The sequence below is a fragment of the Salvelinus namaycush genome, chromosome 6 (assembly GCF_016432855.1).
Source record: "Salvelinus namaycush isolate Seneca chromosome 6, SaNama_1.0, whole genome shotgun sequence".
Classification (NCBI taxonomy): Eukaryota; Metazoa; Chordata; class Actinopteri; order Salmoniformes; family Salmonidae; genus Salvelinus; species Salvelinus namaycush.
This window is the reverse complement of record NC_052312.1, coordinates 19,033,511-19,055,539: the sequence shown is the minus strand read 5'-3', so window position 1 is coordinate 19,055,539 and position 22,029 is coordinate 19,033,511. Positions and strand designations below refer to the sequence as shown.

The 22,029-nt window shown below is 44.4% G+C and overlaps 2 protein-coding genes and 2 long non-coding RNA genes across 9 annotated transcripts in view; 3 read left to right on the top strand and 1 right to left on the bottom strand.

The window, feature by feature from the left end:
* Positions 1-4,402, top strand: part of LOC120049714 (apoptotic chromatin condensation inducer in the nucleus-like) — a 28,405-nt gene extending 24,003 nt beyond the window's left edge. For all 3 annotated transcript variants that reach the window (XM_038996071.1, XM_038996072.1, XM_038996070.1), the window contains exons 15-17: positions 177-528; positions 2,588-2,676; positions 2,765-4,402. In XM_038996071.1, coding sequence (XP_038851999.1) covers positions 177-528; positions 2,588-2,676; positions 2,765-3,097 — 774 coding nt within the window. In that variant the 3' untranslated portion in view covers positions 3,098-4,402. The remainder of the gene's footprint in view (positions 1-176; positions 529-2,587; positions 2,677-2,764) is intronic.
* Positions 4,403-5,082: 680 nt separating this feature from the next.
* ajuba (ajuba LIM protein) lies at positions 5,083-16,924 on the bottom strand. Of its 4 annotated transcripts, none has more exons than XM_038996074.1 (9): positions 16,840-16,924; positions 14,084-16,466; positions 12,185-12,286; positions 9,281-9,348; positions 9,029-9,091; positions 8,731-8,861; positions 8,486-8,537; positions 7,321-7,389; positions 5,083-7,005 (listed from the first exon to the last, which is right to left on the bottom strand). In XM_038996074.1, exons 2-9 carry the CDS (start codon positions 15,648-15,650, stop codon positions 6,901-6,903), a joined length of 2,157 nt encoding a protein of 718 aa, XP_038852002.1. In that variant the 5' UTR covers positions 15,651-16,466; positions 16,840-16,924; the 3' UTR covers positions 5,083-6,900. The 4 variants fall into 4 exon arrangements, with proteins under 4 accessions (XP_038852002.1, XP_038852003.1, XP_038852001.1 ...); XM_038996075.1 differs by lacking the exon at positions 16,840-16,924 and adding an exon at positions 16,733-16,829; XM_038996073.1 differs by lacking the exon at positions 16,840-16,924 and having other exon boundaries at positions 14,084-16,829.
* A 1,340-nt stretch (positions 16,925-18,264) lies between these two features.
* LOC120049718 lies at positions 18,265-19,082 on the top strand. The gene is made up of 3 exons (XR_005477134.1): positions 18,265-18,345; positions 18,827-18,896; positions 19,014-19,082. It is a non-coding gene; the product is annotated as an uncharacterized LOC120049718 (long non-coding RNA).
* Positions 19,083-19,349: 267 nt separating this feature from the next.
* LOC120049719 lies at positions 19,350-21,378 on the top strand. The gene is made up of 2 exons (XR_005477135.1): positions 19,350-19,410; positions 21,086-21,378. It is a non-coding gene; the product is annotated as an uncharacterized LOC120049719 (long non-coding RNA).
* Positions 21,379-22,029: the final 651 nt, after the last annotated feature.

Genomic DNA, 22,029 nt, shown 5'->3' with positions numbered 1-22,029 from the left:
TGTTCAATCTATGGTGTGTAGATCTATTGTGTAAATTATGATTTAACAAAGCCCTTCCCCTCTTATCCATCCAAGGAACACGTTTTTAAAGTGATAAAACACTGCCCATCTAAAAATCATTCACCCTTTTTTCCTCTCATTCATCCTTTATTCCTCTCGTTCTCTCTCTTCTCTAGCTGGACTTTCACAGAGGCCTACTGACCGTGGATCCCAGAGAGGAGCACCGCCCCCAGCCTGGTGTGGGTCCTGGAGGTCCCAAAGTCCGACCGGGCGTGCTGCCCCCTCTGATGGACGGGCGCGGGGACCGCGGCGTGGTCGGAGGGGTGCGGGACCAGTGGGCGGAGAGAGAGAGGGAGATGGAACGCCGGGAGAGGACCAGGGCGGAACGTGAGTGGGACCGGGACAAGGTTCGAGACTTCGGAGGCAAACCAGGAGAGGAGAGGGAGAGGGGGAGGAGATCTCGCTCCCTGGATAGAGAGAGAAGGCGGAAGGAGAGGGACGGCAAGGAGAAGAAGACCGACAAAAAGGGTGAGGGGAGTTGGGAGTCTCTTGTCCTCCCTATGCATGTTTTAATTAGAGGTCGACCGATTATGATTTTTCAATACCGATTATTGGAGGACCAAAAAAAGCCGATACCGATTTTTAAAAATGTATTTTTATTTTTAATAATGACAATTACAACAATACTGAATGAACACTTATTTTAACTTAATATAATACATCAATAAAATCAATTTAGCCTCAAATAAATAATGAAACATGTTCAATTTGGTTTAAATAATGCAAAAACAAAGTGTTGGAGAAGAAAGTAAAAGTGCAATATGTGCCATGTAAGAAAGCTAATGTTTAAGTTCCTTGCTCAGAACATGAGAACATATGAAAGCTGGTGGTTCCTTTTAACATGAGTCTTCAATATTCCCAGGTAAGAAGTTTTAGGTTGTAGTTATTATAGGAATCATAGGACTATTTCTCTCTATACGATTTGTATTGGATGTTCTTATAGGCACTTTTGTATTGCCAGTGTAACAGTATAGCTTCCGTCCCTCTCCTCGCTTCTACCTGGGCTCGAACCAGGAACACATCGACAACAGCCACCCTCGAAGCAGCGTTACCCATGCAGAGCAAGGGGAACAACTACTCCAAGTCTCAGAGCGAGTGACGTTTGAAACGCTATTAGCACGCACCCCGCTAACTAGCTAGCCATTTCACATCGGTTACACCAGCCTAATCTCGGGAGTTGATAGGCTTGAAGTCATAAACAGCGCAATGCTTGAAGCATTGCGAAGAGCTGCTGGCAAAACGCACAAAATTGCTGTTTGAATGAATGCTTACGAGCCTGCTGGTGCCTACCATCGCTCAGTCAGACTGCTCTTTCAAATCATAGACTTAATTATAACATAATAACACACAGAAATACGAGCCTTGGGTCATTAATATGGTCGAATCCAGAAACTATCATCTCGAAAACAAAACATTTATTCTTTCAGTGAAATACGGAACCGTTCCGTATTTTATCTACGGGTGGCATCCATAAGTCTAAATATTCCTGTTACATTGCACAACCTTCAATGTTATGTCATAATTACGTAAAATTCTGGCAAATTAGTTCGCTACGAGCCAGGCGGCCCAAACTGTTGAATATACCCTGACTCTGCGTGCAATGAACGCAAGAGAAGTGACACAATTTTAAGAAAGGCATTGATGTTTATGGTTAGGCACAGTCGTGCAACGATTGTGCTTTTTTTGCAAATGCGCTTTTGTTAAATCATTTGTTTGGCAAAGTTGGCTGTCTTTGTTTGGAAGAAATAGTCTTCACACAGTTCGCAACGAGCCAGGCGGCCCACTGCTGCATATACCCTGACTCTGTTGCAAGAGAAGTGACACAAAGAAAATCATGTTAGCAGGCAATATTATCTAAATATGCAGCTTTAAAAATATATACTTGTGTATTGATTTTAAGAAAGGCATTGATGTTTATGGTTAGGTACACGTTGGGGCAGCGACAGTCCTTTTTCGCAAATGCGCACCGCATCGATTAAATGCAACGCAGGACACGCTAGATAAACTAGTAATATCATCAACCATGTGTAGTTAACTAGTGATTATGATTGGTTGTTTTTTATAAGATAAGTTTAATGCTAGCTAGCAACTTACCTTGGCTTCTTACTGCATTCGTGTAACAGGCAGGCTCCTCGTGGAGTGCAATGAGAGGCAGGTGGTTAGAGCGTTGGACTAGTTAACCGTAAGGTTGCAAGATTGAATACCCAAGCTAACAAGGTAAAAATCTGTCGTTCTGCCCCTGAACAAGGCAGTTAACCCACCGTTCCTAGGCCGTCATTGAAAATAAGAATGTGTTCTTAACTGACTTGCCTAGTTAAATAAAGGTGTAAAAAAAAAAAGAAAAAAAAAGAAGCCAAATCGGTGTCCAAAAATACCGATTTCCGATTGTTATGGAAACTTGAAATCGGCCCTAATTAATCGGAGGCCTCTAGTTTTAATATCTAAGCTGTTTGTAACCTATAGCTATTACGATGTTAACTCACTATCTTTCTCTCTCCCTCTCCTCCATTTTCATCCATTCCAACAGATGAGCCTCCTGCCAAATTACTAGACGACCTCTTCAATAAGACCAAAGCAGCTCCCTGTATATACTGGCTCCCCCTCACTGAAGAACAGGTAAGACACACACACACACACACATCATAATGCAACAACTTGATAGGAGTGTTTTATTGTCATTAATTACTTTTGTTCGTATCCCTAGGCAAACCAGAGGGGAAAAGAACGGGAAGAGCGACAGAAAGAACGAGAGAGAAGGCGGAAAGAACAGCAGGAGGAGGAGGACAAGAAGCGAGAGGAGGAGAGAAAGGAGAGAATTAAAAGCAGAGAGAAGGAGGGAGGAGCTGCGGTAAGCACTGGAAGTGTGAGTGTCCGGGGATCTGAGGGAGACCGGGATAGAGAAAGGGAGCGAGGGAGGGAGAGAGAGGGGGAGAAGAGGGACAGTGGTGGATTCAGACCCAGAGGTCCTGATACTAAACCCTCTGCTGGGTTCCGACGCTCCCGTAGCCGTAGCAACCCCCGAGACAAACGCCGTTGAGTGTTCAGTTTGACGGAGTGAGAGATGGGGAGGAAAAAAGGATGGATGCAGTCCCTCATTCAACATACAATTGGAACACAGCAGAAAGAGATTTCTAGTCCCCCTCCTTTACATTAAAACCACTTCCATAGTCTTCAGGTTAACAGGCTGTTCCTCTTCTGGCTATCCTGTCCTTTGTGCCAGGGAGACTCCTATTTAGAAAACCCCAAATCCTCACTCAGTAATGCCGTCTGTCTCTCACATGTTCATAAAAATCTACATGTATGGTCACATGTTGATAGTTTAGTGAACCGAAAAATGTCTGCCTCCAAAATGGCACCCTATTTCCTATATGAAGGCCCCCGTCAAAAGTAGTGTACTATATGGGGAATAGATACGGTGACATTTCGCTCTCCCGCTTCCTCCTATAGCTGTCTCATCTGTCTCAAGCTTCTCATACGAAGCAGTCCAGAGGCCTATTCTGAGCTCTGGAAATTCTCATGCGTTTTAACCACAAATGGAAAGAAAGGGTGGAGGTTTGCCTCAAGGCCTGGAACAGAATCTTGTTCCACCAATCTCTGCGGGCACACAGTAATAAGACTCTTCCCTGTAATAATCAATTTAAAAATAGCAGCCCAGCTTACCAACCCCCAAATGTGTTCTAGAATCAATTTTAGTATTTCAAAATCCAGTGAAGTTATTTTTTCTACGACCGGTACCAAGGCCCTTTGTAGGGTCATGTGAAGGTTATTTTTTCTGCTTTGATGTTTTATTATGATGAATCATGTAAATCTCAGCCTTGGATGGTTTTTGTGTGTTCTAGTGTGTGTGTGGTGTGGTGGTGCTCTGCTCTCCCTCTCCACACACTAAGGTTAAAGTTGGTCATGTGTCATTACACTGAAAGCAGCATATGTTAAAGAAAATTAGGAAACTGTCTTTTTGCCTTGTCAGAGGGGTAGGGACATTTTTGTGTGGGGTGGGGTGGGGGACTGATTTCATTTATGCACACTTGGCATGTATACTGTTCTTTTTAGGTTGTTTGGGTAGGGGGGGGTCCAAACGCACTGGGAGAATCTGTGTGGCACGATGTGAAACTGTCCCAACATGTGAAACTATCGCTTTCTTGCTCTCTTCCTTATTCACTCAGTGTACCCTCGACCCTCCCAGTTCTTTTTGTAAATGAATCAGACGAGTTTAACTTAGATTATTACTGTTTTAATATTGTTTTTAATTTGTTTGAAACTGATTCTTATTTGGCTGTTTTTTTCTCTCCTGTAAGTGCTGAATGTACAAAGAATTCAAAATAAATGTAAAAGTTTAAATGTTGTCAGCACATTCTTTAATATAGTATCTCAAGTCACATTTTGTAATGTTGTTCAAGTTCCTAGGAGACTGTTGATAATTCAACAATTGCTTATTCGGGAGATTAGTAAATTATATGAATACACTACATGGCCAAAAGTATGTTGACACCTGCTCATCAACCACCTCATTCCAAAATCATTGCCATTAATATGGAGTTTCACAAGAACAGCATTTAAAGTTGTTTTTCTTCTCAATTTCGTGGTATCCAATTGGTAGTCTTGTCTCATCTGCTGCAACTCCCTTATGGACTCGGGAGAGATCAAGGTCGAGACACAACCCAACCAAGCCGCATTTCTTCTTGACACACTGCTCGCTTAACCCGGAAGCCAGCCGCACCAATGTGTCGGAGGATACACCTGGCAACCGTCAGCGTGCACAGCGCCCGGCCCGCCACAGGAGTCGCTAGTGCACGATGGGACAAGGAGATCCCTGCCAGCCAAACCCTCCCCGAACACGGACGATGCTGGGCCAATTGTGCGCTGCCCCATGGGTCTCCCGGTCGCAGCAGAGTCTGAACTCGAACTTTTGTGTGTATTTTATTTATATACACATACATACACACACACGGATATCCCGAATACTAGGTTTGATTTCCACCTTCTGGCCCCAGATTATAACTGCAATAAAGACTACCTCAAAAGTGGAACACACAAAGGAAAATATTTATTAATTACAACGATACAGGAATGTTTTATTTTTTTTACTTTTACAAGAAGAAACACTTACAAAATATATTACAGGTAAACAAGTCAAATTTTAAGTGCAAATTGTTTGCTAGTGATGGTTAAATACAAAAACAGGTTAACCAGATCGATAAATCCCTTCTATAGCACACGGTCGGGTGGTAAAACCATAATTTGGTGTATTCTTCTTAGCCTGGTCCCAGATATGCCAAAAGATGCCGTGACAATTACCATAAGAGTTGCCAAGACCGCATAAACTGATCTTGGACCCGGCTATATTCTTCTCCCAGTCTGGTACAGTGATGGTCTGCGGAACGGCAGGACACATTATGTCGCACCTAAGTGGTGTTCAGTAGGCACACAACTGAAGAAAATGCTAAACTTGTCCAGAAAGACATACTTATTTTCATCTTCCGCCAAACGTGTGTGCCTTAATGAACTTGCCCCTGGTCATATACATACATACAGGGGTTTGATCTAAACCGGATTGGGGTGTAACGGATTACAAAAACGAATCCGTTAAATTACCAGCAAGATTATTACTTCTAGTGTTTTAAATTCAGAAAGGCTGTTTGCAAAAAATATATTTGACACCTTTTGTTTTCTCAATGACATTCAAATCATAATTGAAAAAAGGCGCAAGTTTAAGTTTGATCCACCTAAAGGAGTCTGACCACAAGTCAGAGGCCACTATGACGACGTACCAAATGTTTGATGGATCGCGGGAAAAGAGAAGGAAATAGGCTTTGTAGGCTACAGTCCAATGTTGCGACTGCTGTCAGCATTCAAAGATTATTCAACTTTAATAAATGCTTGGAGGTAAGGACGACAGCAGTGGTTTAGCCTACGGGCGATACGAATATTACTTATTGATATCTATCTACATTATTGTGAATCACACTGCAGCTCTCTCATTTAGCGCCGTACGGATTGTGGTTGTTGTAGATGGCTGTTCAAATGTATGTGTATTTTAACCCAATAATGGTTGAACTAAAAAAGTTTAAACTGCCTATCAATCAGTTTTTGCGACCAGTGGATAGCCAGTGAAAAATGCACTCTTGTAACAGTTGCATACTGCGGATCCCAGTTTATGGAATACAAGTTTGAGGGAGTTCTTACCTTCTAAACTCCTCTGTGGTATTGTGCTCAATACTGTCAAAAACAAGTTTCATTTAAGACCACGAATAGGGCTTTTATTGCTCAATCTAATGTTGATAAAAAAAAATGATCCATAGGCCTAATGGACTCGCGCACTTTTGATAGACAAAGGGTAAATCTGTAGTTGCTACCTCAATTTTTGGATTTATAAATGAATGATACTGTATATACCCATTGATTCTTTAAGAATATACATTATAAATGGCTCATGAGCTTTAGTTCAACTATCACATGCCATGATAACCCAAAATACTGTAAACTTGTTTTTCTCCAATGTTTGTAAACATTATTTACAAACACTATAGCTTCAAAACATGGGTATTTTTTTTTTTTCTTGTATACAAACATTGGAGAATGGTTAGTCCTTGCATCCATGGCTCTGTCTATTAATCTTAGTGGTTTCATTTCGCCAGGGCCATCCCTCAGCGTTTTACCAAAACAGGCAGGGTGCCACTTGAGGGGAAAGTAATCTAAAAGTAACAAACTAATCAGATCAGAGCAAACCCATATATTGGTGTGCAATAGAGAGAAAGAAAGAGTTTGTATGAGAGTGTGAGAAAGAAAAGGGAATGTGTTATGCATAGAGTTCCTTCCTCAGTTGTGTTGTGAGGGGAAATGTTATGAGGCGCACACCCGGGTCATGTGACATGAATGGCAGAGGAGATGAGAGTCCAGAGGGAAGCACTGGGAGCCCTGCTGATCCGAGAGCTGCTTCCCACATTCCTGAGGAATGAAACAGACATGGAGAGAACATTACTTCTGATCTGAGTTCAGGTATAATTCTTCATAAAGTACATACAGTAACAGCACACTACTATGGTCAGTGTTTTACAACCCTAGTCCCGGTGACTCGCAAGATGTTCTGGGTATTGTTCCAGTACAGTTATCACACCTGATTAAACTATCAAGCCCTAGACTAGTTGAATCAGGTGTGTTATTGCGCAGCTGGAACAAAAGCCTGCTCACTCTCAATGAACACTGGTACAGACTGACCACATTACGTAGTAGGTGTTATTATTAGATGAAGGCCATACTAACCTCACAGTGGTAGCACTCAAAGTGATAATCGTTGTTCATAGACATCACCCGGAGTATCTCCTCGCTGCCCTGTAACAAAACAGCGGTGGTGAGATTAGTGCACCACAATCATGGCCAAAAGTATGTGGACACGTGCTAGTTGAACATCTCATTCCAAAATCATGGGCATTAATATGGAGTTGGTCCCCCGTTTGCCGCTATAACAGCCTCCACTCTCCTGGGAAGGCTTTCCACTAGATGTTGGAACATTGCTGCAGGGACTTGATTCCATTCAGCCACGAGCATTAGAGAGGTTGGGCACTGATGTTGGGCGATTAGGCCTGGCTCACAGTCGGTGCTCCAATTCATCCCAAAGGTGTTCGGTGGTGTTGAGGTCAGCTCTGTGCAGGCCAGTCAAGTTCTACCACACCGATCTCGACAAACCATTTCTGTGTGGATCTCGCTTTGTGCACGCGGGCATTGTCATGCTGAAACAGGAAAGGGCCTTCCCCAAACTGTTGCCACAAAGTTGGATGCACAGGATCATCTACAATGTCATTGTATGCTGTAGCTTTAAGATTTCCCCTCACTGGAACTAAGGGGCCTAGCCGGAACCATGAAAAACAGCCCCAGACCATTATTCCTCCTCCAAACTTTACAGTTGGCGCTATGCATTGGGGCAGGTAGCGTTTTCCTGGCATCCGCCAAACCCAGATTCGTCCAACGGACTGCCAGATGGTGAAGCGTGATTCATCACTCCAGAGAACACGTTTCCAATGCTCCAGAGTCCAATGGCAGCGAGCTTTACACCATGCCAGCCATCGCTTGGCATTGCGCATGGTGATCTTAGGCTTGTGTGCGGCTGCTCGGCCTTGTGTGACCTACCACTTTGCGGGCTGAGCCGTTGTTGCTCCTAGACGTTTCCACTTCACAATAACAGCACTTAAAGTTGACTAGGGCAGCTCTACTCCCAATGTTTGTCTATGGAGATTGCATGACTGTGCTAGATTTTATACACCCGTCCGCAACGGGTGTGGCTGAAATAGCCGAATCCACAAATTTTAAGGGGGCGTCCACATACTTTTGCATAGTGTAGTTGGACATTTGAGTGGCATGCAGTTATGTCTAACTGCATGATACGCAACAAACAACAAGAAACACGTTGAATGAAACAAGAGACACTCACCTCAGCAGGTAAGATGGGTTGTAAGCAGGCAGCACATTTAGGAGCAAACGTTCTGCGGGGCAACAAGAGTTCCAATGGCAGAATAGAACGACATGTAGACCTAGCAATGTAATGTACTACTAATGTACAAACCTGATAAACTGAGTATTATCCTCTGACCTTAAACAACTTGACAATTGACTGAATGTCGACCCCATCTGTGTATCAACGCCTCAGTTTGACCTACTGAAGACACCCAGCCTCACCTGTTGTAGTCCGAGACACAGTAGATGTTGCTGAGGTGGTCGACGGTGAAGGGAACTCCGTCCAGGGCTTTGGAACACACCACACAGCGGAAACAACCGGGGTGGTACGAGTTCCCCATTGCCTGGAGGATCTGACGGACGAAACAGAAACAGATGGGGGAATGTGAAGAAAGGATTTTTGAAAACAAGGTTAGAAAATGTGGTTATGGTCAGAAACATTTTCCTTTTTTATGGTCATGGTAAAAAAATATACGGGCTTGAATGTTGAGGAGTCGCTGACGCACACACACACACACACCTGTTCCAGGATAAGGTGGCCACACACACTACATTTCTCTGCTGCAGCCTGGAACCCTGAGAACTGACACAAGTATGGAGAGAAGAGAGAACATTTGAGACGTGATTTTATATCATACCATAGAAAAGTACTATTTAGAACTTTAATGCAATTTACTGTAATGTCTAGGAGGCCATTGTTTAGAGATGTACTGCACTGATATCCAGGAATGGAATTGAAAGAGAGAGAGAATCTTTGGCCTTGCCCTCTTACCATGTAATCCTCTTTACAGTACACAGAGCCATTGACGTTGTAAAAGTCCTTGTTTCTCAGGGTGCGACCTAACAGAGAGGGAAACATGAATGACCGCAGAGGAACAGAGGGAGGCTTACCCAGATGTTTTCCTTGCTTTGACTATGTACCGTGTCCTCTGTGATATTACCGGTATTTAAAACGGTACTCATTCACATAAAAATACATCCGTGTGTCATTAAGTGCAAACACATTCATGGAGTGGCATGACTGTTCAAACTGAGTTTATCATAATCACCAAGAAACCCCAGACCCACTCCAATTTGCATACCGCCCCAACAGATCCACAGATGATGCAATCTCTATTGCACTCCACACTGCCCTTTCTCACTTGGACAAAAGGAACACCTATGTGAGAATGCTATTCATTGACTACAGCTCAGCGTTCAACACCATAGTGCCCACGAAGCTCATCACTAAGCTAAGGACCCTGGGACTAAACACCTCCCTCTGCAACTGGATCCTGGACTTCCTGACGGGCTGCCCCCAGGTGTTAAGGGTAGGTAACAACATCCGCCACACTGATCCTCAACACGGGGGCCCCTCAGGGGTGCGTTCTCAGTCCCCTCCTGTACTCCCTGTTCCCTCATGACTGCACGGCCAGGCATGACTCCGCAACACCATCATTAAGTTTGACGACAACACAACAGTGGTAGGCCTGATCACTGACAACGATGAGACAGCCTATAGGGAGGTCAGAGACCTGGCCATGTGGTGCCAGGACAACAACCTCATCCCTCAATGTGATCAAGACAAAGGAGATGATTGTGGACTACAGGAAAAGGGGGACCGAGCACGCCCCCATTCTCATCGACAGGGCTGTAGTGGAACAGGTTGAGAGCTTCATGGTCCAAACACACCAAGACAGTCGTGAAGAGGGCACGACAAAGCCTATTCCCCATCAGGAGACTGAAAAGATTTGGCATGGGTCCTCAGATCCTCAAAAAGTTATACAGCTGTACCATCTTTCTATTATTCAACCAGACGAGCTAAATGACTTCTATGCTCGCTTCGAGGCAAGCAACACTGAAGCATGCATGAGAGCATCAGCTGTTCCGGACGACTGTGTGATCACGCTCTCCGTCGCCGATGTGATCTTTAAACAGGTCAACATTCACAAGGCCGCAGGGCCAGATGGATTACCAGGACGTGTACTCCGAGCATGCGCTGACCAACTGGCAAGTGTCTTCACTGACATTTTCAACCTCTCCCTGAGAGTCTGTAATATCAACATGTTTTAAGCAGACCGCTACAGTCCCAGTGCCCAAGAACACTAAGGTAACCTGCATAAATGACTACCGACCTGTAGCACTCACGTCTGTAGCCATGAAGTGCTTTGAAAGGCTGGTCACAGCTCAACACCATTATCCCAGAAACCCTAGACCCACTCCAATTTGCACACCACCTCAACAGATCCACAGATGATGCCATCTCTATTGTACTCCACACTGCCCTCTCCCACTTGGACAAAAGGAACACCTACGTGAGAATGCTGTTTATTGAGAGCTTCAAGTTTCTTGGTGTCCACATCACCATAAAACGATCATGGTCCAAACACACCAAGACAGTCGTGAAGAGGGCACAACAAAGGCTATTCCCCCTCAGGAGACTGAAAAGATTTGGCATGGGTCCTCAGATCCTCAAAAATGTCTACAGCTGCACCATCGAGAGCATCCTGACTGGTTGCATCACTGCCTGGTATGGCAACTGCTTGGCCTCCGACCGCAAGGCACTACAGAGGGTAGTGTGAACGGCCCAGTACATCACTGGGGCCAAGCTTCCTGCCATCCATGACCTCTATACCAGGCGGTGTCAGAGGAAGGCCTTAAAAAGTGTCAAAAACTCTAGCCACCGTAGTCATAGACTGTTCTCTCTGCTCCCGCACGGCAAGCGGTACCAGAGCGTCAAGTCTAGGTCTAAGACTCCTGAACAGCTAATCAAATAGCTACCCAAACTATTTGCATTGTCCCCCCGCCCTATTTTACACTGCTGCTACTCTGTTTATTTTCTATGCATAGTCACTAACTCTACCTACATGTACATATTACCTCAATTACCTTGACTAACCGATGCCCCCGCACATTGACTCTGTATAGGTACCCCCTGTATATAGCCCCGCTACTGTTATTTTACTGCTGCTCTTTAATTATATATATATATATATATATATATATATATATATATATATATTTTTTTTTAAACATTTTTTTACTTAAAACATATTTTTCTGAAAACTACATTGTTGGTTAAGGGCTTGTAAGTAAGAAGTACACTGTAAGGTCTACACTTGTTGTATTTGGCGCATTTGACAAATTACATTTGATTTGATGATGCAGTTGGCTTGGAATGCTTTCCGCTGAGTTAAAGGGAAAGTTCACCCAAATTACAAAATTACATTGGTTTCCTTACCCTGTATGTAGTCTATGGACAAGATACGACAGCAATCCCATGCTTTGGTTTAGTTTCCACATGCTATAATTTGAGTATTTGTTGCACCATTCCCATTCAAGTCATGGGACCGATGTGAGCATTTTTCGCTCATCTTTAAGTGACTTTGTTCTGCTTCTCAATCAATTTTAGATACTTTTGGATGATTTAAACGATTTGGATGATTTAAATGATTTGCAAAAAATTCTAATATCAGTCCTATGACTTGAATGGGATTTGTGCCACAAAAGCTAAAACGTAAGCATATGGAAACAGTGCCTGGGAAACTAAACCAAAGCACAAATTGCTGTCATGCCTTGTCCATAGACTGCTTACAGGACAAGGAACCAATGTGTAATTTGTGTGAAATATCAGTTTAACCATTCAGGTGTTGTTCAACCAGCCAGTCAACTAGAGGTGTGTGTGTGTTCAACTCACCACAGGACACACAGGTAAAGCAGCGTGTGTGATAGAGGCTGTCCAGAGCCTGGCAAGCGTTATCCGCTCCATACACACCTTTCCCACACTTCACACATGTACCTGCAACACAATCAACACAATAAAAAACCCTTACTATATGTCACACTTGTACCTGCAACACAATACAATGAACAACCATTACTCATCAAGACAGGGGCCCACATTCTTTCCTGGTGAAGTCACCTCGTCAAGAAAACGTCTTGGCCTTCGTCAAACATCACTCGTTACACACACACACTCAGTAAACATTACTGTATCCCGTACATAGGACTAATACAACTTGAAACCAACAAGAGACTTCAAGCCAGACACACAAGTCAACGCTCAAAAATTAGGACTCATTTTTTTTCTGGTCACCTGCCTAGGGAACAACTCCTGGCCCTTCTTAAAACACCCTCTTGTTCTGAGCTCCAGTTTAGGGCCTCTGTAGTGTTAACAGCTCTCAGCCTAGCTTAGCTGCCACAGTGAGAGGAGGTGGCAGTACAGTTTACATCCCCCGAGGGCTCACATACGAGAGCAGAAAAACAGGCTATAGCACACCTCCGCTGCGCACGCCATGCCAGGGTAACACAGCAGCACACGCATGACTCGCGTCCCACACACTGCATATTATAATGGCCCGGAGTCACTCCCGAACACACACACCCTGCCACACGACACACACACTGCCAGGCCAAAGCTGTAATCTTCTCTATGACTCATACTAATGGTCAGTGCTGTGTTTATCGCTACCGTGTCATTTGTCTGAACATTGGAGCAGAACTAAGCATTGGAGTTCAGTGTGTATGTATAGCTACGCTTCCTCTGCCCTCTATGGGAGGGGTTCTCAAACGTTTTGAGGGGCCCCTTTTGTGATAGCCAATTCATCAGGGAAACCCTCATAATCAGAACAACTTCGAGTGAGATTAAAATAGCACACAAGGAGTTTTACTATGACTTTGGCAGTGGATGGCTGGATGTACCAAGTATCAGGCCTGGGAAGGAGCATTTTAAAGGCCTGCCTCTTGGGATCTAAGAGAATTTTGCAGTTTTAAAGCTAATTTCCTGCAATTGTACACATTTTTGTAATGGGCAGGGAGAAAACTTTGACGTTTTAAAGCTTAAATTACAGTGCATTGGAAGTATGGATAATTTGTAGAGTACTGTGGATACCAATATCCCTGTGAGCCTCCCAGGCTCATGTTGCCCAGGGTTAATAATTTTACATTGTATTATTCTATTACACTAAACTTATTCCACGGATCCTTGACCAAATGTAGTTTAATCTGTTGTTGTTAGTAACATTCATAAAAATAATAAATGTATATATTGTTTTATCTGGCCTCGGACCCCCTGCAGTACCGCGGACCCCACTTTGAGAACCCCTGCCGTATGGTACAATGTCTGTGCTTAACTCTACCTAAAAACCGTTGTATACCTAGAGTCTCCCAATGTGATTTACTGCTTTACATTATGGCTGAGTGACTGTTGCACAGACAGTCTTTGATGTGTGTATTTTTGCATGTCAACTATGATAATTACTCCTCATCAATTGATCTCTGCGTCCCTCTCTTCTCCTTTCTGTCTGATGTGGATAGCCTAGCCACTCTACTTGTCTGGATAGGCCTCTGCCTTAGCTAGCCCACTGATGGCCAAATGTGTTTCTTTCCCTTTGCTTGTGTGGGAGGTATGTAGGTAGGTAGGACATGCAAGTCCCTGCAGGTATCGAGGCACCATCCATCCATCCATCCTTCTCTCTTTCATCTATCCAATCTGTCTATCCATCCATTCATCTATCCAATCTGTCTATCCATCCATTCATCTATCCAATCCTTTCATTGAAAAATAAATAAATGATGAAGTGGTTGATAATCTCACCAAAGAACTCCTGGCGATTCTCAGACAACGCCTCCCTCCCCGTTCCTGGCTCCTCCTGGGCTTTGATTGGTCCGGCAGCCGTAGCTGTGTTGACGAGCGTCACCGGCTTGCTGAGGGCCTTGGCATGTTCTTTGAGCATCAGCCCACCCAGGTGTAGCCCCTCCCCCTCCAGTGCTGCGTCTCTTAGCAACAGGCGCGTCAGTTCCTCTTGGTAGCGGGTCCCCGGGAGGTCCGAGTAGCGCGCCCGTTCCCCGCCAGCGCCCACGCCAGTCTCCTCCCCTCGGGCTGCTCCTGCTCCCCTCTCATCCCACCACTCGGGACCAGCCCGGTAACAGGCCGCTGCCGGGCTACCCACCGCAGGCGGGTACGAATGCCGGCTGTCCTGAACCCCTGTTCCTCCAGGTGTGGAGACCCCGTCCAGGTAGTCCTGCCAGCCTCCTGACCCAGAGTGTGCCCCGGCCCTGCCTGAGACTATGTATCCCTGTCCACTGGTTGAGCCCCCTGAGTGCAGGGAGGAGAACTGCAGCTGCGGTGCCATGGCGGCGGAGGCGGTGTACCGGGTGTCATAGCCCAGGCTGATTCCGCTGGTGCGGTTGCTGCTACAGCGGCTGCCCATGGGGCTTCCACCGCTGGCAGTACTGGAGGCAAAGCTGGACCTGGGACTGATCAGCACCGACTCTTGGAGACTGAAAGACGAGCAGGGGCTCAGTGCCGGGCCTGGGGGGAAGAAGAAACCTCCACCCACCCCTCCTCCTCCACCCATCTCAGAGGGCCGGTGTGGGGGGTGAGAGAGCGAGGCCGGCCTGGTGCTCTCCCAGAGTTCCCCTCCGGTGCTCAGCCGCTTGTAGAACAGCGCCTCCTGGAGGGAGAGGCGTTTGTGGCGCTCCGGCTCAGGGAGGTAGTGCAGCTCGGCCATTGCGCCACCACGGGGAGCGGAGCCGTAACCCGAGGAGGTGGAGGAGGTGGGGTATGCCGGAGGAGGGCCAGAGGAGTGGGACAGAGGAGGCTGGGAGAGGAGCTGCTGGCGTCGGACCAGCTGCTGGAGCTCCAGAGAGTAGCGGCGCTGGTTCATAGAGGCCTTGGACCCAGCTGGGTCACAGTCCCCCAGGCCTGACTCACGCCTCATCTGGATGTCAACGCCCTCCCCCAGGTAGCAGGAAGCACGCTGCTGGGGCGACCGCCGCCGGAGGGGGGCGAGAGTCGAGAGGGAGTAGGGTTGATGTTCGCAGTCAGCAGTTTGGGGGGCGATGGAGGTTGTAGAGGGGGAGAGGTGCTGGGTAGCGGAGACTCTCTCTGCCGGTCCATTCCCACCTCTGCCACTGGCCGGTCTGCATGCCTCCGTTGAGGTTGAAGAGGTGAGAGAGAACTGGCCAGGTGTTGATGGTGAGGAGGTTGCAGTGCTCAGGGTTGGTGGTAGTCCACTACTGGTGTTCCCACCGGTGTTCCCATTGCTGTTATTGTTGGTGTTGTTGACCAACTCGTTTTTCTTTTTAGAACTGGCGAATTTCACACTCCCTGAGTCAGTCAGTTTTAACTTCTCCAATAACTTACTTCCAAGTCGGTCCATTGTAATGTCTAACCTGGTCGTCTAAAACTCTGAATAATCAAATTAAATTAAATGCTGTTAACAAACCACTATGTTATATAAGTTAATGTACTCAATAAATACAGTGTGTGAGTTGGAAATACATTAATACTCAAGCATGTCTACAGTACAGTTGAACTACAGTAGTTGAAATGACAGGGACCCCTTGCAATCTATATGCTAAACAAATACCCCCCAAATTAGAACAACCAACGGACAGAACTATGTAGGCTATATGTACATATACATATACAATAAATAAAAAAACAGACGTTAAATAAGACGATTAAGACATTTTTGGAGGATCACATGACGATATAATCATGTTTGGACAACAGTGTTGAGAGTCATCGTGTCTTGGCTGTGGAGACTACAGGCAGACAGGTAGAAGGTAACGCATGTGAATCCATCGAGTTAGTAGTGACTACTTCTATTGTTCTGGCAATGTTGGAGATAAAGACTGATGAAAAAAATGGCTTTTTAGGTCACTTTCATGAAGCTGAAGTTGTTGTTGTCGGTCTCGTTTGAGACTAGGTAGCCCCACACCTGCATGTCTTCGGTGTGACGAAACGGTCCATTATATTAGGTTAGACTTGGTCACGTAAAGATGAGTTGTTTCTGCTATTCGTTGTTTCCCACGCAACTGGCACCAGTGTAAACTTAAATGCTCTTATTGTGGGTCCTTTTAATGAAGAAGCATTCCCCTTTGAACTTGTTTTAAAGCCAAATGTAGTCCAGTGAAGTTCCTTTCCGCACGATTTTCCACGGCAAAGCTTTTTGGCAGGATAACTCGTCGGGCTAGTGGGGACCAGTGGAAGGAGGAAAATAAGTCAGTTTCTGTATAAAATGTTGCGTGTCCAAACTCTTCTGTTCACTTTAACAGAAACATGATATTGAAAATGTATATAAAAACGCGAGAAAAAAAAACGGATCAAACGAAAACATAAAGCATTCGATGTTTCGAGAATGTATTATTGCTCACATTCCGCTTTCAAATCATTTTACTACAAAAATATGCGGATAAGTTTGAGAACGGAACTCATGCTGCCTTAAACTCTACTGACCGTTGCCAAACCAATTGTACCGTAAAAGTAGGCAAGCATTAATCCATTCCGCGAATGTGTCACAGCCTACAACAACTTCGTTTCTTTCTTTCCCCCAAATAACTTACCTCCCCCTCTTTTTCCTTCATCAGCCACTGGCTTGTTTTTTCCTTCAGGCCGGAACACCTTTCTGCCAGCAATCGCGAATGGATAACGTCCCAAAATATTTCGTCGTTCATACGCAAACTTCCCAGTGGGTGAACAATGCCATTGCAGAGTCCACTAGTTTGGGTGACAGACACATCAAAAGACATACTCTTGTTTTTCCTAATTATTCAAAATACATAATGTTGTTTTTCTTAATTATTCGGTATAAACCAAATAAGAGGGTATGCCTTATTTTCAGTGGGAGCTTAAATAGGAATTCATGTGGAATTGTGGATAAAACCTTTCAATAGCATAATTTATACTCAATTACAATCATAAGTCATTTCATTCAGATTTTTCACATGGGTGGGTTAATGACTTATTACACAATTATGACCTCTCAAATACCTGTCTCAGGTATGTTATTTGCCCCAGGCCTTATCAACCACACACCAATATGTCGTCCCTGAGGCAGAAAGCAATATATTGCTTGTTGTCAAGACCTGACACAGTTGAAAGATGACTTTGGTATAGGCCTACGTGACTAGAATATGTGTAATCGGCCATAATGGTCCAAACCTATTTGGGTACTACTTTATTGTGCTCCCATTCTGTGGAATGTGCGGAAGGACATTCGCTAGAGACACAGCGCTATGATTTTTTTTCGGCATGTACGTGTTCTCCAAGGACGATACAAAGTAAACAAGTGTCATACATTTCAACGCGATCTGAGTCGTTTTGGTGACATTAACCCATAACATGAATCGCATCTTTGTGAAACAATTTTGTGCAAATATAGGGCCCTACTTTGGGCAGGCTGATTTTGCCTACCCCGAAGCCCCGTCTTTTCTCCCTAGACCCTTTCATTGGCCTTGCAGTAGTTTAAACTGAAACGCACTGGCTTCGGTGTGTGCCTGGTTCCCGCTCCCTTAAATTGACGAGAGCATTCATTGTCGGCGAGTGGGGACTTGTCTGTAAAGTTAACAGAAAAATACTTCATGGCTTACTCAGTATAAAGAGCAGCTGGAGCACGGGAAAATATGATTCCAAATTTTGACATCAACTTTGGGGGACAAAACATTTTATATGATGACAAATAGTGCGTGTAATTATACTTTTTAAATATTGACGTATATTTCAAGTGTAAATACAATATTATAATTTGGTATTTTGGCATTATAGTAAAATCTAATACAAGTGTGTAATTCTATGATAATAAAATACGACTTCACCTCAACCAATTCAGACCTCACATTTGATTTTGTAAGTGTATGATCATCATCACCACCACCTGAAGTCCACATCATCATTGTCTAATAGAGCGTGATCAACGTTATTATAATGTAACATCGCACGTTGCCGCCTATTACTACTTTCTTTTCAAATCCACCACCTGTTTGCCGTATCTTGAGCACTGCTAGTGGTCAAAATAATCCTCACATGAAAATCCAACATGGCGGCGCCCCTTAGGACATTGTGTAGTACAGGTGAGGTTATTTACAATTACTTGTCATTTTCATTCAACCTAATGGTAATTTCCTTCTGAAATGTAAATAGTATCCGGCTTCCAGTTTACAAGACTGCGTTTGATCTTTAGATAGATAGATAGATAGATAGATAGATAGATAGATAGATAGATAGATAGATAGATAGATAGATAGATAGATAGATAGATAGATAAGATAGATGGCTACCCTAGATTTTTTTTTAAATGGCTAGCTAGCTAGACAACTTTATTGGTCAGTGGTCCTGACTGATTCAGAATGAACTACATGTGTCAGTCAAATTCTATTGTGTAACATATGTTAGTCTTTGACAGCCCTGTCATCAGATATTTCTAACGAATGCATTGTTCTCTTAAATGACGTTTTTTTTGTTGTTGTACGTGAGCTGCTCAATCAACGTCAGATTCAGAAACACAAGGTAGACAGCCTAGCTAAATGAACTGAATTCCTGGTCTGTTTTCAGCTTTGAGGCATTCCAGTCGTTGTTTTACTACGACTTGTGGGGCACAGGCTGGAATCAAGTGGAGGACAGAGTAAGCTCTAAAAGACAGAAACTGTTAAGACAAAATGAAACACCCACAATTGTAGATATTACGGCTGTGTTGACTGTTCATATACTTTTTTACAATTCCACTTGGCTTTGTTCACAGAAATGGTCTTGCCCGCAGTGGAACAGAGTATGGCCCCCTGACAGATTTCCCTGACTGGTCCTTTGCAGGCAAGTTCACGATTGGAGCATTAATTTGAATGTATTGCAGGAACATAGTGTATGGTTGGTCAATGGAGCTGGTAGATGCTGTGTGTGTCGTTCTGTGTTTCGTTTGAACACGTTATGTTCATGTGGTTTTTGGTGTTATGATTTGTGTGTGTGTGTGTGTGTGTGTGTGTGTGTGTGTGTGTGTGTGTGTGTGTGTGTGTGTGTGTGTGTGTGTGTGTGTGTGTGTGTGTGTGTGTGTGTGTGTGTGTGTGTGTGTGTGTGTTTTATACAGGTGGCCGGTCGGCATCCCCACTGAAAGGACAGCTGAGGAGAAAGCAGGAGAGAGAGACGTTAGCAGTCAATACCTTCTCTTATGTTATCCTTCCCCCCATTTTTTTCTTCATATTACCTCCCAAAAAAGTTTGTATGTAAACTCAGCAAAAAAAGAAACGTCCTCTCACTGTCAACTGCGTTTATTTTCAGCAAACTTAACATGTGTAAATATTTGTATGAACATAAGATTCAATAACTGAGACATAAACTGAACAAGTTCCAAAGACATGTGACTAACAGAAATTGAATAATGTGTCCCTGAACAAAGGGGGGGTCAAAATCAAAAGTAACAGTCAGTATCTGGTGTGGCTACCAGCTGCATTAAGTACTGCAGTGCATCTCCTCCTCATGGACTGCACCAGATTTTCCAGTTCTTGCTGTGAGATGTTACCCCACTCTTCCACCAAGGCACCTGCAAGTTTCCGGACATTTCTGGGGGGAATGGCCCTAGCCCTCACCCTCCGATCCAACAGATCGAAAGACGTGCTCAATGGGATTGAGATCCGGGCTCTTCACTGGCCATGGCAGAACATTCCTGTCTTGCAAGAAATCACGCACAGAACGAGCAGTATGGCTGGTGGCATTGTCACGCTGGAGGGTCATGTCAGGATGAGCCTGCAGGAAGGGTACCACATGAGGGAGGAGGATGTGTTCCCTGTAACGCACAGCGTTGTGATTGCCTGCAATGACAACAATCTCAGTCCGATGATGCTGTGATACACCGCCCCAGACCATGACGGACCCTCCACCTCCAAACCGATCCCGCTCCAGAGTACAGGCCTCGGTGTGACGCTCATTCCTTCGACGATAAACGTGAATCCGACCATCACCCCTGGTGAGACAAAACAGCGACTCGTCAGTGAAGAGCACTTTTTACCAGTCCTGTCTGGTCCAGCGACGGTGGGTTTGTGCCCATAGGTGACGTTGCCGGTGATGTCTGGTGAGGACCTGCCTTACAACAGGCCTACAAGCCTTCAGTCCAGCCTCTCTCAGCCTATTGCGGACAGTCTGGGCACTGATGGAGGGATTGTGCGTTCCTGGTGTAACTCGGGCAGTTGTTGTTGCAATCCTGTACCTGTCCCGCAGGTGTGATGTTCGGATGTACCGATCCTGTGCAGGTGTTGTTACACGTAGTCTGCCACTGCAAAGACGATCAGCTGTCCGTCCTGTCTCCCTGTAGCGCTGTCTTAGGCGTCTCACAGTACGGATATTGCAATTTATTGCCCTGGCCACATCTGCAGTCCTCATGCCTCCTTGCAGCACGCCTAAGGCACATTCATGCAGATGAGCAGGGACCCTAGGCATCTTTCTTTTGGTGTTTTTCAGAGTCAGTAGAATTCCTCTTTTGTGTCCTATGTTTTCATAACTGTGACCTTAATTGCCTACCATCTGTAAGCTGTTAGTGTCTTAACGACCGTTCCACAGGTTCATTAATTGTTTATGGTTCATTGAACAAAAATGGGAAACAGTATTTAAACCCTTTACAATGAAGACCTGTGAAGTTATTTGGGTGTTTACGAAATATCTTTCAAAGACAGGGTCCTGAAAAAGCGGCGTTTCATTTTTTGCAGAGTTTAGTTGTGTCAGCAATATATTGTATGCTCTTGAACATTCTCTCCTTTTGATGCAACTCTACTCCTCCATCTGTTTCTTCTATTTATCCCTTCCCTTCATTTTCTTTTCTCGCTCCAGAGACGTGTAGTGAATCTAAGCTCTGAGGTGGATAAAGGGATGGAAGTGTGGAGGGAGAAACGGGAAGAAGCTAAAAGGATGGAGGAACGCAATAAATCTCTTCTGCTAAAACCCAAAGGGAACCTTTTATTGAAGAAAAATAAATAAGAAATCATATTTTCCGTTCTAGCTTACATTACTTATTAACAAAATGGTGGAGTTGGTGTATGGCTTTGTCTTGCTGTTATTGTTTGTAGTACTTATTTTGCCCTTTTCAATGTTTTTCAAAAATAAACTTTAATGTATATCCACAACTTACTGTTAATCTACTTTCTTATTTGTTCTTGAACATATGTATGAACAAATATTAGGAACATGGTTGGTAAAGGTTTTTACAGTGGAGTAATATACAGTTGAAGTCGAAAGTTTACATACACCTTAGCCAAACACATTTTAACTCAGTTTTTCACAATTCCTGACATTTAATCCTAGTACAAATTCCCTGTCTTAGGTCAGTTAGGATCACCACTTTATTTTAAGAATGTGAAATATCAGAATAATAGTAGAGAGTGATTTATTTCAGCTTTTATTTCTTTCATCACATTCCCAGTGGGTCAGACGTTTACATACACTCAATTAGTATTTGGTAGCATTGCCTTTAAATTGTTTAACTTGGGTCAAACATTTCGGGTAGCCTCCCACAAGCTTCACAGAATAAGTTGGGTGAATTTTGGCCCATTCCTCCTGACAGAGCTGGTTTAAATGAGTCAGGTTTGTAGGCCTCCTTGCGCTCACATGCTTTTTCAGTTCTGCCCACAAATTTTCTATAGGATTGAGGTCAGGGCTTTGTGATGGCCACTCCAATACCTTGACTTTGTTGTCCTTAAGCCATTTTGCCACAACTTTGGAAGTGTGCTTGCGGTCATTGTCCATTTGGAAGACCCATTTGCGACCAAGCTTAAACT